Source organism: Rhagoletis zephyria, unplaced genomic scaffold (genome assembly GCF_001687245.7).
Source record: "Rhagoletis zephyria isolate East Lansing unplaced genomic scaffold, Rhagoletis_zephyria_1.1 Rzeph_scaffold_01295, whole genome shotgun sequence".
Taxonomy (NCBI): domain Eukaryota; kingdom Metazoa; phylum Arthropoda; class Insecta; order Diptera; family Tephritidae; genus Rhagoletis; species Rhagoletis zephyria.
The window spans coordinates 67,639-85,337 of record NW_016158379.1 but is presented as its reverse complement, the minus strand read 5'-3'; the positions used below and the strand labels follow the sequence as shown (position 1 = coordinate 85,337).

The 17,699-nt window shown below is 36.9% G+C and overlaps 1 protein-coding gene across 1 annotated transcript in view; it reads right to left on the bottom strand.

Annotated features, from left to right (window-relative positions):
- Nucleotides 1-17,467, bottom strand: part of LOC108363522 (mucin-5AC-like) — a 33,871-nt gene extending 16,404 nt beyond the window's left edge. The window contains exons 1-3 of the mRNA XM_017616907.1: nucleotides 17,117-17,467; nucleotides 7,669-8,283; nucleotides 6,090-7,534 (exon numbers count right to left, since the gene is read on the bottom strand). Of these exons, the coding sequence (XP_017472396.1) occupies nucleotides 6,090-7,534; nucleotides 7,669-8,283; nucleotides 17,117-17,183 (2,127 nt within the window). The 5' untranslated portion in view covers nucleotides 17,184-17,467. The remainder of the gene's footprint in view (nucleotides 1-6,089; nucleotides 7,535-7,668; nucleotides 8,284-17,116) is intronic.
- Between the last annotated feature and the right edge of the window lie 232 nt (nucleotides 17,468-17,699).

Sequence of the window (17,699 nt, the reverse complement as noted above, 5' to 3'; positions counted from 1 at the left end):
CGAAATATATCAGCTTTTTGAGGTACTTAGGCGGGTTGGGTAATTAAGAGAACCCGCTTAAGTACCCCGATGCGGGTACTTAAACTAATCTTCTTGATAACTGACATATATAAGTCCTTGAATAAAACATGAACATTTAATGAAGTATACGTAGTTTAAAACCAAGATCGTAGCATTATTTACACTTAAAGGAAAATTTTATTAAAAAAACAAATAAAGCAACGCTATGTCATTTTCACAAGAATTCAATTAAAAAGTCATTAATTCTACATATTTATACATATATATCATATCCTTTTGGACCAAATTCAAATACCATAATTTACCAAACTTAAAATATAAGCTTAAAATTTTGCATAAGACTGAAAAAAATTCATCAAAATTTCAAACTCGTTTTTCAGAAGTGTTAAATTTTTTTATGAGTATACAGTTTTGTAGCCCATTTAGTGTAATAATGCGGAAGGTTCAAGTGGCTGAGAATTACTGTTGATTTTTTAGAATTTTTTAGAATGTTAAATGGGATACGAAAAATGTAGGTACTTAGGCGGGTTGGGTACATAAGCGTGGAGGTACTTAAAAGAAGGATTTCCTTCAGAATACATTAAAAAAGTCACAATGCTCAAACATGTTGGGAAGTTAAGTGCGATTTGCGATTTTGCGACAGTTTGATGCTAAAAATATCTCAAAATGTAGACGTCTACATTTTGATACACATTTTGGAACGAACTGTGAACACCCCAATTGAGTTAAATACGCAGAAATTACCGCTACCTCTTCCTTTATGTTTTGTAAAAAATTTTGTAGATGTATCGATTACCAGTAGCTCACTAGAAGAAAATATGTATTCATTTTTACTATGGGAGTATATCGTCAGTAGTCACGAATAAAGGCGCGAAATAAAAAGTTGACCGCGAAAAAAGACGCATAAAAAAAAACTTCAGCGAAGAAAGGCGCCTCAACTTAGTCGACGGCGAAGAAAGACGCGTAAACTTATTTACGCGGTCAATAGTATGTATATTCACCAAAGAGTTTTTGGGGAATAACGCTGAAGTGACAGTCCTTGGCTAGGTGTAAATCTATGTTAACGGGTCTTTCTTTGCCGTCAACACAGTGGCACGCCTTTATTCGTATTTAGTGACGATATGTACATAAATTCAAAACTTTAAAGCCATTTTTCTCGAGTTTGGTTTTTTTGCGTTAGACACTATTGAAGTAAATGAGCTATGTGCTTTTGCGCTAAACGACCTTTTGTTTCCTTTAAACAGATTTATTTTTGGAGATTTTTTCGTTTTAATACGAATTCGGACTGCACTTCACAGATGCATTTTCTTAATTAAGAAAACCCGAAAAAATTAAAAAATTATATGTTCCATCACACAGGTATTCGCATCAGTAAGCTTCAGAAAGCTAACAAATAGCAGCAGCATCTCAGACAAAACATGTAAGCGTGTTCTAATTGAATCAAGGCCAACAAATCACGCGATCGGTGCATTTGTACATTTTGATAATTACAGAGTGGTGTTGTTTGGATTTTTTTATTGAGCTGAACTTATACTCGATACAAATTTTTAAACAACACAACCTTGTGTTCCATCAAACAAACTTATGTTTAAGTTTTTCTCTTCAAAAATTACAAGTCGCTAATAACATAACATGGACAAACCAAAAATGACGGTGTTTGAGAGAGACATGTTATTTTTTTCGTAGTCATATATTTGAAAATTTTTGGTGATATATATTCCAATTGAGGGAAAATTTAAAAAATTGTACCTTCTTCAATTTAGTTGAGTTCCAACCAGAAAGATATTGGGGGTATTCTCGATCCGTTGCCTAGCATGGTGCATGGATAGCATAAATAGCATGATTGGATAAATTTGTTGTTGTTTGAACACATGAAACAACAACAAAATTATCCAATCATGCTATTTATGTTATCTATGCCCCATGCTAAACAGTGTGCAACGGATCGAGAATACCTATTATAACTACCGGTGATGCATATGTTTGTATTTTTGGTCGTACTTAGGCGAAATCTCATCGAGGTACTTCGCTAGTCTGTGTCATATAATAAAAAGTTCAAACTAACTTTACATAGAGAAGACGCAAATTTGGAGATATTCTGTCCAATAAATTTTAAAAGACTGTCTCTTTTCGCAAATTCAAGTAGCTAAATCAAATATAAGCTCAGTTCGAAGTCGTAAGCCACTTGCTTTGATGGCTTCTGGTGGGAAGGTTTATAAATATTTTATATAAATTTAGTAATCAGATTCTGGCATTCATGTTTTCAACTGAGTACTGAATAGAGGGTATGTTGGCTAGTACGCTGACCGATGAAAGTAATTGGGGTCTTTTTGTCTAAGCTAAGGTAGGCAATGCAAACATGCGAGTGTATTTCTGCCGTGAAAAACAGCTTCTCATAAAAATACAATCGCCTTCGGAGTCGGCGCAAAACTGTAGATCCCTCCGCTTTTGTGACAACATCAAGGCGCACGCCACAATTCGTAGGAGAAGCTCGGCCAAACACCAACGTATGTGTAAGCGCCAATCTATTATAAGACTCTAAAAGGAAAGCCAACTACTCTACTTAAGATAAGTTAGCTATTCGAGTTTCTCATCCACAAGCTGTAGCTATGATTGCATTACTTATTTGCTATCTTTCCTACCAATTATTAAGTATAGTGAGTAAACACCCGAATTTTGTAAACAATTTTTAATGCCTTACATACCCTGCCGGTTCCTGTTTGCCATTAAGAATAAGTTGGGAAAACGGCAAGAAATGTGAAAATGAAATTAAAAGTTTGCGACGTTTGAATCTTATTTTGCAATGCAAACACGATAAAACGAATCGAGAAAGCGTAGTGGGCTACGTCAAACATTCGGCCCGTCCGCTAACCCAGAAGCATGCAAATATTTTAGTGCTGCCGGAGCTACTCAAACGCACCATGAATATTGTGCGTAATTAAGATCATATTTCCGTCGTCTTTTCTCCGCCGCCACCACCGTCTCTCCATTCCTCCCCTTCCACACACCGCTCTTTCCCGCTTTCTTTCGGTCGCTTAAGTTATTGTGATTTTTTGGTCGTCGCTGCTAAACCGTTTGCAAAACTTTTAATTGGAAAGCGGGTTGATTACGAAAATAAAGCGGCAGGAGCCGGCGCGTCGGCAACATAATTTTAGGCAAGAAAACATTTATAACCGCTCAAAGCACACACACTCTGATATGTACTATTTATTCCCTCGACTTGTTCTTGTTTACCTTTAAAGAATGCAACCCCAAATAAAATCTCAACAGAGGAGTTTGCCTAAAAGAATCTTTTGTAGTTTTGTAGAATGGGGTCCCTCACTCAAGATAAGCCTTCAATTTGCATGAGCGCAGGTACCAATGCGTGAATAGTGAAAAACTTTCTTTTGAACTCACAGCCCCCCCCCCCCACACACACACCCACTTGCAAAATTTCAAATGCTTTCGCTGGTGGATGGCAGGCAGACAAACGCTTAATTACTCCGACTGAACTTTTCACTTTGGGTGTAAAGCGTATAAAGGCCGCTGTTGCACTAATGCAATTTTCCTTTCTGACGCAAAGCAGTGAATTATAATTAAAAGAGCAAATTGCACAGCTCCGAAACTAAAACGAAAACTGGCCGCGCGATTGAGGGCTGCACAAAGCGGCGAGAGGAGCCAAAAGGATTAAATAATAAAAATGCAAGAAAGCACCTTTTAAATGGTGGTTGCGAATACTGCCATGCCGGGGAAGCTGCAAAGCGTTGCCAGCATGGCACTGAATGTGCATCAAAGCGTGGCCGCACACCAAATTCCTGAAAACTGAAATCTTTTTGCATGTTTGCAAGAAAAACATAAGCGCTGGTATTTGCAGTCGTCGTCGTGGTGCAATCGGATGTGTGTATGCAAGGGTCTATGTGCGGGCGGCATGCAGCCTTTGTGTTTTCCGGATTTGGGTCAGTGTGGCGCGCGCAGTCAGGGAAATTGATACTGTAAATATACTGACTGACGTCGGCGACCAACCCAGTACAGTCACATACACACACGCGCACCCACACGCACGCACATGCAGTGGACCGACTATTTTTCGTGTGTGTTTGTTTTTTACGATCTAACCAATTGTGTGTAAGCGAGTTTACTTCTCAACTTCCGACAGTCGCTCATTTCATTTCTTCTCAAGTCCATCTTTCACTGTTCTGCATTCTTCTGGCGTGGATGGCGGGTTGTTTTTTAGCAATAAGTTCACTCGTAAATTGTGGCCAAGTTTATGTGAAAAGGATAAAAGATAAAGCATAAGAGCCAAATAACATTCGCATTTCAGTTTTTGCGCTGCAGATGTTCATAAATACGACGCTGGCTGTTTTTTGTTAGCTGCTGGCTGGTTGCTGGTTGTTTGATTGTTTGTTTGCCTGGTGGCCGGTGTGGCTTTCTCGGTTGCAAGTTTGTTGCATTTAACAGGAATTCGTAAATGATGTGGAAAATCCCCCCTTTCAGTGATATTAAAAATACACTTATACGTATATATGTATGTATGTATACATACATGTGTACTTGGGTAAACGGTACCCGCAATACGTACTTTCAGTGGCGAGTTACACTTTCGCATTAGCAACTTGATCCTTTTGAATTACTTTTCAGAAGGTTACGACATTTCCACTAAAGGATCATTTTACGAATGCACTGGAAAAAAATGATTTATTACTAAACGGCATACTCGATGCTCAGAGACTTCATTATTTAATTATTAAATTTTTGTGAAAATTGCAGATTGCCACTTTTTCGTCGCCACATTAACTATCTGACAATTAAGCAGATTGTGACATTTCATGCTTCCATAAAAAATGGCCAAAATACTTGAAATTTTATTACTCATTTTTATTTCATTTAAAATCTTCTTGCACTTACGTAGAATCGAAATTTGTTTTTAAAGAGATGAAGACCGATGCTATTATACTAATTTAAGTTAATAACTTCCACTCTAGCCTGAATCCTAACAACAAATCATTAATTTTTTCCAGACCCTCTCCAGTTTTAAAAATATACCAAAAGTAGGGAGTATGAGGTCCATGCGTCCCAAAGTAAGTTCCACCTCAAGTTTCTCCAACGACATGTGTGTGTATGAACAGAGCTAATGTGTATTTAATTACGCGTCAAAATGTGTAATTTCAGTATCTGAATTATATCAAAAACAAACATGTCCGATGAAATTGCAACAGCTCTGGTTTCTATGGACTCCTATCGCCAAATCGGGCAGATGGCATGAAAGTTTTTTAAATACAGTGGCGTAAGTATAAATAGAGAAGAGACATTTTGGCATTTTTTGGTCTTTCCCTTATGTAACAAAAACCATGTAAGTCAATATTTCAAACTTTGTACAAAAATTAGGAAAATTCGACAAAGTCTTATCAAAATGTTGAGCTTTTTAATCAGATTTCTTAGAAACATTTTGAGTATGCAGTTTTTAAGCCCATTAAATTTTAGCGAATAATAAAGTGCAGTTTGAAGTAGCTTAGACTTATTGTTGCTTTTTTGCTTACGGTGGCGAAAATATAAATAAGGAAAAGACAACTTTTTTAATAAAAAACTTCAGTTTTTAGGAATGGTTAGCGAATTTAATAAAAAAGATAGGAATTTTAAGGGAAACTACTACTAGTTCGTTTTAAAAATATGTATATACTACGTATGTAAATATAATTACTTTATGTGACAAGATACATATTCAAATCATTTAAATTGTGTAAAGCTAGTAACACATTCGAAACGTCGCGACGTTTTAAGACTTTATATTATGTAGATAATTATTTTGGCGACGACACTCCAACACCGCGACTAACTGTGGCCACATGATCAGAAAAATATTACGATCATCTAATACGCAACTGTTCAGTTGATCAGAAGTACAAAACAACGCGTTCAGAAGGTGCAATCGCAACAGTTACTGAGCTGTTGCGCCTTCTGAATGTGCCCATTGAAAACCCGTCAAAAACCATTTTTTTTATCAAAACTTTGTTTATATGAAACTACTTTTTTGTATCATGATGCTTCCCAGTATACTTACATCTGGAAATACTTTTTTTAAACAGACTTACATTGCACGGCAGATAGGCATGTGTGCCCGCCTGGCTGATCACTGTCTGGTAGTCGTCTATGGATGGCGTTGGCCTTGGTGTGGTGGTTGGTGGCGGGCGTCTGGTAGTCGATTTCACTATATTGGTTGTCACTGTAGGAAATGGAGAAGCGGTTGTAGTGCCGTTCATAGGCTCGCGCTCGCCTAATGCCCCAGATGCTGCTCCAGCCAACGCGTTCGATCCAGACTTTGACGTCACTGTTGTCAATGAAACGCTGTTAACACTGAGCGTAGAGGGGAGCTCCATCGGCTGGGTACTTTTTCTATTTTTCATCAGCGTTGATTTGTTCGTATTCGCCGGCGTTTGTTTATAATGAATGACGTTGCTAATCAAATTGCTATCATTTGCTGCGGCGATGGCTGATGTCGTTGACGACGTTGCCGGTGTTAATATTATTGCTGAAAAGGTTGGCTGTTGTTGCACTTGACGAGCGTATTGTTGACGTAGCTGCCGCAGTGGTTGTTGTTGCTGCATCATGAGTATATTGCTGGCAGCATTTTGGTGACTACTAAAGTAATTGTTATTGCTGTTGTATAGGAAATTATTGCTGTTATTACTGCTATCGCTATCGCTATCGCTGCCGGTGTCGCTGTCGGTGTCGGTGTGGTTGTCGCCTTTCTGTATCTTTGGACGCTGTAGAGGGTGGGTTTGTGGCTGCTGCATTGGCCATCGTTGTGTATTTTCACTACTAATGTGTTTAGTGCCGGCACTGACGTCAGGGTTGTTATTGTCCTTGCCACCTCGGGCTTCAATCAGCATTTTGTTGTAGTCGTAATTGTAATTGTGTTTGCTGTTATGTATGTCCACCTGACTGTAGGCACGCACACTGCCTGAGGCGTTTTGATATTTCTGCTGTTTTGAACTTTCGTCGCTTATCGTTCTTATCGGAAACAATGTCGCAACCAGTTGCGAAGCGGCTGCTGCCGACAGCGACTCTATTGTTGTCGCTCTGCCTATCGTTGAAGCCAAGTTCGCCTCAGTTTTTGAAATTGGTGCTATTCTTGTGGTCACTACAGCAACGGGTGTCACAGCAGTTGTTGACTCGGCAACCATTGGGTCACCTGGGCTTCCGCCATTTTCACGTCTTTCACCTCTCTCACCTCTCTCACCAGCGGCTTGCTGGCCATTCTCCTTATCAACAGTTACTAAGCGACTTAATGATACCTTTGTTCGCTTTGTTGTCACATCAACTTTTCTTGTTGACTGCGTTGAACTTCCGCTGAANTATGTATGTCCACCTGACTGTAGGCACGCACACTGCCTGAGGCGTTTTGATATTTCTGCTGTTTTGAACTTTCGTCGCTTATCGTTCTTATCGGAAACAATGTCGCAACCAGTTGCGAAGCGGCTGCTGCCGACAGCGACTCTATTGTTGTCGCTCTGCCTATCGTTGAAGCCAAGTTCGCCTCAGTTTTTGAAATTGGTGCTATTCTTGTGGTCACTACAGCAACGGGTGTCACAGCAGTTGTTGACTCGGCAACCATTGGGTCACCTTGGCTTCCGCCATTTTCACGTCTTTCACCTCGCTCACCTCTCTCACCTCTCTCACTTGCGGCTTGCTGGCCATTCTCCTTATCAACAGTTACTAAGCGACTTAATGATACCTTTGTTCGCTTTGTTGTCACATCAACTTTTCTTGTTGACTGCGTTGAACTTCCGCTGAATGCTTTACCTGCTGTTGCTGATGTCACTGTGGCTTCTTTCAATTCAGATTGTGACGCCTTTTCAAGTGTTTTTGTAATTTGCGTAGTAGAAATTTCTGTAGCAAAGTTGTAATCGGCAATGGCTATCGCCACTTCTGCCTCTCCGACAGCGTTTTTTCCACTACTTCGAGTAACGGCTCCGTCCTTCAGCCCTACGTCCTTTGTTGACGCTGTTATTGATGACTTTGCCTTAACCTCGGCCTCCAGCCCACCCCCTGTGGATGAACTAATGGAATGAGCCCGAAGAACTGTACCCGCTTTAAGCGAATTCGCTATCGAGAAAAATTCTTGACTCGTTGTACTCCACCTCAAAGTGTTAGTTCTATTTTCTGTTGAAAATGATTTTGCGGCTGCTGCCACTTCTGTTGCTGACGCCGTTGGCATTGGAATGCTCGCCGCCATTGTCGTTGTCGTCGTCGCTGCTGTGCTTTCGATGGCATTTAACGTCGAACCTATGACAAGATAAAAGTGAATATAAATTAATTGTAGTCCTTCTCTTAGGGCAATTGAATGAGTAGAATTAAGTAGCTGTCATTCCTCCCCACCCATCCGAGCATCTAAGCAGCATACTTAGTTACAGTTCTTAATAGGAGCTAGGAATGACAAGCCATTTGGCTGATTAAAGTCAGCGCTGGAGTAAAACTACAAGAGATATATGTACATTAGGATGGCCCTCATTTCCAAGAGAAATTTGTGAATGGCCTAAAGACTAAACTATGAAAAGTTCAGGTCAATCTAAAAAAGATTTAGAGGCGACTAAAAGCGCTTAAGGTTCCGTATGTATTTTATATGGGGGAAAAACTATTTTTCGTAGAAATGGTATAGAATCCTCGAAAATCAATATTTTTCAATCGGCAAACGATTTTGTCTCTTCAGGAGACTTCCCGAAAAATATCCAATTGTCTACTTAATTGGGTAACATTTTTGAGGTCTCCTTAAGAGAAACATAGTTTGCGGATTGAAAAATATTGATTTTCGAGGATTCTATACCATTACTATGAAAAATTGTTTTTTCCCCATATAAAATACATGTGAAACTTTGAGAGCTTGGAGCCACCTCTAAATCTTTTTTGAATTACCTAAAACTTTGCATAACTAGTTTAGTCTTTAGGCTATTCATAAATTTTACTTACATATTTATATATTAAATAACAAATATTTATATTTACGAAAAACGTTTCCGCCGAGTTTCTAATTATTACACTGTGAAACACAAAAAAACTTAGAGCCCTCATATATCAGGTTCGATAGCTGTTGACCATACGAACAATGCCTCTTACTCAGTTTTATTAGATCAATTCGTGTTCTTGAAAAAAAAATTCATTATCCAAAAATCTGAGTATAGCCGCCAAATTTTTTCTTCAAAATTTTAAAATTTATCGTATATATTTCAGTTTCATGTTATTTTCAACAAATGTAGACCAAAAAAAAACATAAATTTCCAAAATTTTGAGATAAAAATTTGGCCGCTATACTCAGTTTCATGGATCCTGAAAACTTATTTTCTCTCGAGAGCACAAATTGCTCTCTGACGGCGCCAAATAATTTTTTATATAAAATGGAGGTAGGATGCACCAAAATTGGAAAAACTAATGCGGACCAATTAAAGTAATTCAATCCAGACAACCCATGTATCCCAGATTACCAATGGCATTAAAATTATTAATTATTAAATGCTGGATGTACCAACGCCATAATATCTGCCAAGGATTTTTCACTAAAACCATAACTCAACTGAATTAAAATATTGTCTTAAGTGCCATTCGGATGATTCAAAAAAAAATATCGAGTCTAACCCACAAATTATATGTACTCGTATGTTCAAAAACCACATATAAAGACCTCTCATTTAAGGCCAAATATGTACAATTATATTGATCCCGCTGCAGCAGCTTCAACTCAGCAAAAAAAATTGATAAAAAATTTGGCACACATAAAAACAAAAATTCTAATGATTTTTAAAAAATCGAGCCCACGAGTTTTTACACACCTTAACAATAGCATATCCTGGATATAGTCATTGCAATTTGTACACCTCTCACGATCCTCATAAACCATAATAACCATAAAACTAATTTACTTTGGAAAGCTTTTTATGGACTTTCTTAAGGTTGGGATCTGGGTGACAAGAGAAAACCTTTATTCAGTTGACCTAACATTTTTTACACTTTTTAAAATGATGAAAACTCTTCAAATCAATGCAAATTCGAAGGATCCGAAGTTTTCAATCACACACCGAAGAAATACAGTTTATAATGACGACACTCATGGTGGAATCTTATTTCAAGGGGATTAAAGCCTCGTTAAAATTCTCCCAACATTTTTGTAGCCCAACCAAAACGTGGTTTCAAAAGCATGGTCAGCCAAGAATTATATGAATAGTTACACAGTCACTTTGTTCATTTCTAAGTCACAGCCTATTTCTTAAGTTTTGTCTAAAGCATACTAATTGCTCAGATATATCACATGGAAACACAAGATATAAGACCTCTCTTGTTCATCTAGCCCCAACGTTATTGCTGTGCTAATCTCCTAGCTAAATAAGACAAAAAAAGCCATTCAATAAAGTCAGACGAAATTACTTAAATGATTGCGGACAACTGTAAGCCTTAGTTAATGCGTTGTGATACCACTTAGTGGGTGGTGGGTGGAAGGGCTATGCATCAGCCCAAGATGCGACAGAACATTATTTATTCACATTTTAGGTAGATTTGTGCGCAAACAGAGCGGTGATATAATTCATCCTTTAATGTGTGGTAGCAGTAAAATACTTGTATATACATTTTTCGTTTAATTTTAAGTATACGCCATTTGCATACCTACATACAAGACAAGAGATTGAAGTAAGTATGTGCGCATCAGCCAGCTTTTAATACCAAATAAACTAAACATAACTCAACACTTAAATTAGGATATAATTAGTAGATAATATAGTGGCCGCGACAAAAGTACTACAAGTCAGTATATATACATATATCTATATATGTCCGTTAGGCTAAAAGGCAACATATATTTTTTTTTAATAAAAAGCCATTATTTTGTATCACAAGCATGACAGCATGTATAAAAACTTTAGTTAGTTTACGTCTTCGTAACCACATCTCGAACGTTTTGAAAAATCTAACACTGGTTTACAGCAAAAATGTTCTATAGATGCCACTATACAATTCCTATGAAGAATTGCTTGGTGATTCCGAAAATCGAGATAATTTTTTTTCTATGGAGTCAGACCCTAGCAAGAGGATTGCTTTACGCATGGCCAGCTAATTATACGTATCGAGTAGAGTATGATCTAGCCAAAATACCAACGTTAAAGTTAACTACCAAAAGCAATCCATTTGGATTTTATAATAAAGAATTATGCAGATTTTTTTTTGGCCAGGGTCCCTCAGATTTCGAAATTTTGAAGTTTCAAGCAGTTCTGAAATTTACCGTTATATGAAAAGCGGCCTCAATTTTACTCTTATGGCAAGCACAATAACCATACCGAAGTTGGTAAAAATTGGTTGAACGATTACCGATATACAAATATGTGATCATAAGTGGGCGGTGACACACCCATTTTCCAAAATTTTATCATAAACGTATTACTTGGTAAAGAATTGCTGCAAATATCAATTTTGAATAAATTAGCTTTAATATTTACTGATTTATCGAAGATTTCGTATTTCTCCAAATTACCGTTATATGGGATGTGGGGGTGGTTATTGTCCGTCTGCCATTTCGTATGCTGTGGCAAGGCTAACAACCGTACCAAATTTGGAAGAAATCGGTGGAACGGTTACCAAGATATACACATGTAACCATAAGTGGGCGTGGCTACGCCCATTTTCCAAAAATGTATACAGCCGGGCTCCCGTTTCCGAAATCGCAAAAATGTTGCGTTTTAGTTTCCAGATTGCAAAATTACGTGCTCCAGTATTCGCAAATCGGAAAATTTTTGCGGTTTCAAATCGGTTGCCGATGAGACGGTGGAATGAAAAGTAAATGGCAAAATTAACATAAATAACCAGCTAGCTTAGTTTAAATTTATTTTTGATTATGCCCATTATATCTTGCCATATTTTTAGCGTCCTAAAATTAACTTTTTATGTTGATTTTATTTGTTTAATTCACTATTTATTATATACATCTCCGTTTTGGGCAACGAAAATTTATAGAAGCAACGAAGATTTACGATTTGGTGCGGACGATACATGTGCGATAATTGTTGCATACCTCCAAGGAATGGAACTTATCGATAACAAAAAGTTTCGAATTCAATAGCACCCAAAAATAAAAACGTACGATTTTTACGAAAACGCAAAACGCAAAAGTAAATGAAAATGGGAGCCCGGCTGATAATATCCTTTATTTATTGTAAATATCAATTTTGAGTGAATAATCTTCAGTAGTTACTAAAAATCGCAGGTTTGGTATATGTGAAAATTTAATTTAATTAATTTGAATATAAAAATTTGGGTATATTTTTACGATATAGAACAATCCTAGTGTGTGAGAACATTAAAATTCCGACTTTACTGCTTTTTTTTTGCCCACCCTAATGTACATATGAACATAATAAGTATGCACATGTACTGAACTTACTTTCAATATAAAAAAATTGTCTATTTGCAGCTAAAAGTTTCATAATTTTATTGTATTCCGCCGCAGTTACTGTAATTCTTCTGATAAATATCTGCGGGCTATTTAATTTAATCTGACCTTAACCCGCTTAATCCGGCTATGCGGTTAATGAAAAGCACTTACGCGGCCCCAGTGCAATGTTTTTACGCTTCTTTAGAAGCATTTACTTAGTACTTCAACTTCTCCTTGCACTCCAAGTCTGAAACAAAATTCGGCTTGTTTTGGCCAAAGTTCAAAGTGCCGTGAAGAGTGGTAATCAAGTCGGCTTATTTCGTTCAAACTTTTCAAAAATTATTTATTTGTTGCTGATTCTTCGATGGCTCTTCTACTTTTTATTATTATTGGTACAATATTTACATTGTTGTTGCAGTTACCACTTTAATGTGAGTTTGGAAAGGATACTTGAATGTTTAACATCGCCACTAAGTACAGTAATGCCAAGGCATGCAGAAAATTGCGGCGCTGAGTGGAGAGGCACCGAATGAACCGTGTTGTAGCAAATGTAGCAGCAGCAGCAACGGCCAATGAGCAAAGGAACGAGCTAAAGTAAAGTTTCGCGCTTTTAACGCAATTTTCCGTAGCGAGAAGCTGGAAATACTTGAGCGCGTATTTTATTTTTGGCTGCCGTAACGATTCGTGTCGATTCCGGTAGCCCCACTCGCCAAACTGCTAAAAACTGTTTTAGTAATGCTACGCGAAAGCAGAGCGGAAAATTACGCTCGCTCTTCCCTTTTGCTGTTTTCTTCGCTTGGCCTTGGCATCATTTAATCGAATTTGCTTCGCCCGTTGATTTGGCAGATGAAGTTTTCATGGCAGGTACTGAATCCTTGCTAACGTATTTTGATACACATACATACATATTGGCTTCACGTGGTAACTATGTAGGGATGTACATATGTATTTCTCACAGACACATTTATTGTCTGATGGTGTAAATGTTATTCATAAACAAAGTTTGACTAGTTTTCTTTTCTCACGCAGTTGTTTAATTGCACCAACACTGGAGTCCACACGAACGTGTGCGTATATGTAATGATTAGTGGCTTTATACGCGTGAATTACTCTTTTTTCACGAGAATTTCTTGGTTGTATTAAAGTACCAAGTACCCGGCGTATTTCACAACGCCTCATGATCGCATAACTAATAACTGTATAGTTGAAACTGCATATTAATTATTTCTTTTATATTAAACTTCATTCCAGTGGAAATCCGAAAATAAATTGTACCATTATGTGTATTCGCGTATTCTTCCGACAGAACAACTCTACTGAATTTTTTTCTCTGTCAAAGAGAGAAATATTTGGAAAAGCAAACGAACGCTAAGCTAGCAAAAAAACTTGCAAGTTTAACCGACATCAGATGTACTTGTTTAGTTATAGTTTAGTTAAAATTCGCTGCCCTTATTGGAGCTGCATTATATTTTTTTTCTTTTCAACGTGTACACATTTTTTAGCTGGGACGAATTATAAAATATTGTCACTCATTGTATTCTTTAGTAAAAATGGACACAAATGCCACCTCCATTAACAATTTTTTGCTCCAACACCAATTTTAGCGAACTTTTTTTTGATCAGCTGTTTCCTGGACGCTAAATTACTGCTGACAAAAATGTTTCCAGCAGAAAATATCTGTCTGAGAAAAGTCACCTTTTTCTCCCAGTTTCACCTACCTTGCTGAATTTTGCGAACATCTGAACTGGTACGCAAATAAACCTTTTATCTGAATACGATTACGATCAGATATACGAAGGACAAGACGAATACGAATACGAATACAAATACGAATACGAATACGAATACGAATACGGATACGAATGCGACGACTAGCACCAATGTGAAGACGAATACGAAGGCAAATACGAAAACGAAGTTGAAGGCCAACTAAAGGCAAGGAATGTGATCACGAACGCGAAAACCAAGACAATTAATGAGACGAAGACAAGGACGAATACAAGAAGAATACGAACAAAAATACGGAAACGAATACGAAAATGAAAACGAATATGAGGGCGGATACCAAGACGACTGCGAAGGCCAATACGAAGACGTGTACATATACGAATACAGAGACCAATACGAAGACGAATACCTCAAAATCCTACGTTACTTACAACAGGTATACGGAGAGTCGTCTTCACCAAATAATCACTATAGGATTGTGCATAGGCGAATACAGGCCCATACATTAGACATACCATCAAAATTCTGGGCTTCAGTGTCGATGATTGAGCGGCAGGGAGCGTTTTCGCACAAAATTACCAAATCTAGCAAATTGTTTCCGTACTTCAAATTTTTTTGAGTGAAGTGAGAAAATGCGAAGTAAACTGGTCTTACGCTTCATCATTACCAATTTACGATTTCCCATTTATGTTTTTTCGTTATCAGTTTACTTTTACTCATAATTTTTTTCTTTTTTTCACTACTAATTTACGTGTTTTCAATATAATTTATATATTTTCTCAATACTAAAGGAGTTCTTACACGATATGTATTTGCAACTGTGTGACTTTTTCAATACATATGTAATTGCGTATGTCTGTCAAATTCACAGTCGTTATTTAACTATTTAAAAATGCTTTCTTTGACAGATGATAATAGAAACATTTCTATTTCGTATGTACGTGCATCTGCTTGGTACAGAAACAAATCTAATTTGCCTTTACACAATATGTTGAAATTTCCATATGTAAAAAGTGGCGTGTACACATGCAAATACATATCGTGTAAGAACACTTTAGCAGTCAATTTTACGAAAGAAATTCAAGTGAAAAATTATTCCCATTTTTTTAATAATATATGAAAATTTACAGAAAATAAATAATTTTTTCCGTTTAAATTGCTGGTGAAACCGGCTATAAGTTAGGTTTTCTCAATTTAATTTATATTTTCTCATTACTGGGTTGAACAGGTGTAAAAATTGATCCAAGGAAGCACAATAAATATTTGTTTGTTGTTGTTGTGTTTGATTTTCAATTAGAGTTTTTATGATTCCACCTTTTTCTCCTTGTTTTAATTTTTTTTTTTTTTGTTTTTGCATCTTCCAAGGTTTCAAAATTAGTTGAAAAATACTTCAGCATTGGGCCATTAGTCTGAATATCAAAGAGTTTTAACAAAAAATAATGGTTCCTAGAGAAACTTTCAGCCATCAAACTGTAACGGAAATAAATTTAAAAAAAAACAGTCGAATTTCTATCGTAACTCTTAAGCCTAGTGTTCATTATTTCTCTAAGGCGGTTTTTCGTTAGAACCCTTTTTTCATGTTTTGTTGTACGTAACCAATCTTAATACTCGAGGGTGTACATTAGGGCGGGTCAATATTTTTTTACTATACGCGTTTAGCATAGGAGGATTCCACGTGTAATTCCAAATGAATTTGAAGAAAAAAATATGGGTCTAAATGGCGAAAATAGGTTTCGAAGAAAATGTAAAAATTTTCACCTTAGCGCCCTCTGGTGGAAGTTTTAACAAAGGTAAGTGGATAGATGGATTCCTCGTACCAAAAACCCCTTAGAGCACTTCCTTACCACACTACAGCAAAATTCTAATTTTCGCAATTTTTCAAACTCCAAATTGATTTTACACTCATGCTTTCTTCGGCAAATTTGCTTAGAATCCTACTATTGCATACGGGCATCCTCCCCTCCATACGCGATCCTTTCTTTTGATTTTTTTATGTGTATGTATGTACTTTCGATAAGCTCTTACATACATATTAGAGCTGGGAACTTTAGTTTTTTTATGTGAACCATTCAGTTGCAGTTCACTGACCTTAATGAACTAGTTCAATAGTTCCTATAGTTCATTTAGTTCAATTTACGAATATATTTACATGCCGACACCTTTGTGGAAGATCGATACATCCAAAATAACGTAAGCGACATTTATTTAAAAATTTTATTTTTAATGCAGAAATATTCCCAAAGCATCTAGGTGCATTTCTGCATCAAAAACAAAATTTTCAAAAAAAAATGTCGCTTACGTTATTTTGGCAGTTAGGGCTCGATATGTTTTCGTATAAACAAAATAAAAATAAACGTGTTCCTACATAAAACAAAATCTTAATAAATTTCAAAGAGTATGAGCATACATTCGTGTGTATGTATATATGTGCAAAAACATTAAATCAGAAAGGTAGTTTGATTTTAAAAGCATTGTAAGCCAGTTGAATATTTTCCCTGCCCCCTAAAAAAATCGTTAAAACTGAGATGAACTAGTTCTTTAGTTCATTTAGTTCTAGAACTACCCAAGCCTAATACTATGTACAGATGTCTCGGGACTACTGGAAATCGCTCGGGAGAATGGCGATACCCGAGTTTGTGTCGAAAATTCGATTGTTCGATTTCCCGGCTATCGAAATTCTCGAGAATGTGCGGGCAGAAATTGATCGCCCTAATAAATACATTCGTGAGTGCATATATGTATGTAAACACACACAATTTAATTTACTCGAACATGATTGGAATGTTCAGAGGAATACTGAAGAAATTAAATTAGAATTTCAATACATATATTTCGTACTATTACACACGCCACTTAATTTCAATCAACTTACTCATAGATTGCAGCACTTAAGCCTAATTGAAATTAGAATTTTCATATCAATAATGCTACATTGGTAAACATTTGTAATGCAATCGTCTGCAAAAGTTGTTCACTTACCGGGAACGAATATCAAAACACCCAACAGAGTTGTCAAACTGAAGGTATGCATTTTTTTCAAATCCATTAAGTGCTCGTATTTATGTTCGATGATGTGAAGAAACAGTTACGGCTGCTCGATGTTAAACAAGGAGGCTTATTCGCTTGGTCGCGATGGCCCACGGCTTATAGTTGACATCAATTGCACGACGATTGGCAGACAAATATTCTAACGAGCAAGTTGAGCATGCATGCATCCTTTTTCTAAATTTGGCACACGCTGCCTGTCAATAAGGGCGAAAATGTATTTTTTATGTATTTTACGTATATTATACATTGGCACGTCTTTGGCAGCCCCGTTGCCTCTTAACGAAATCAGCGGTTTTTGGTTTTTTTTTTTTTTTTTTTAATAAATATACATATTTATTTAAACGTGTGCGACGTTCGTATGCATCTGTGTGCTTGAACCCAAGGACCGACTGACTATATTACCGGCTGGCTGAGTTACTGGAGCACCACTACCAATGCCTGGAGTGTTAGTATTCGCGTTGTTGCTACAGCAGTTGACTCTGTTGCTGCCAAAATGTTGCAGCTGTTCACTTTG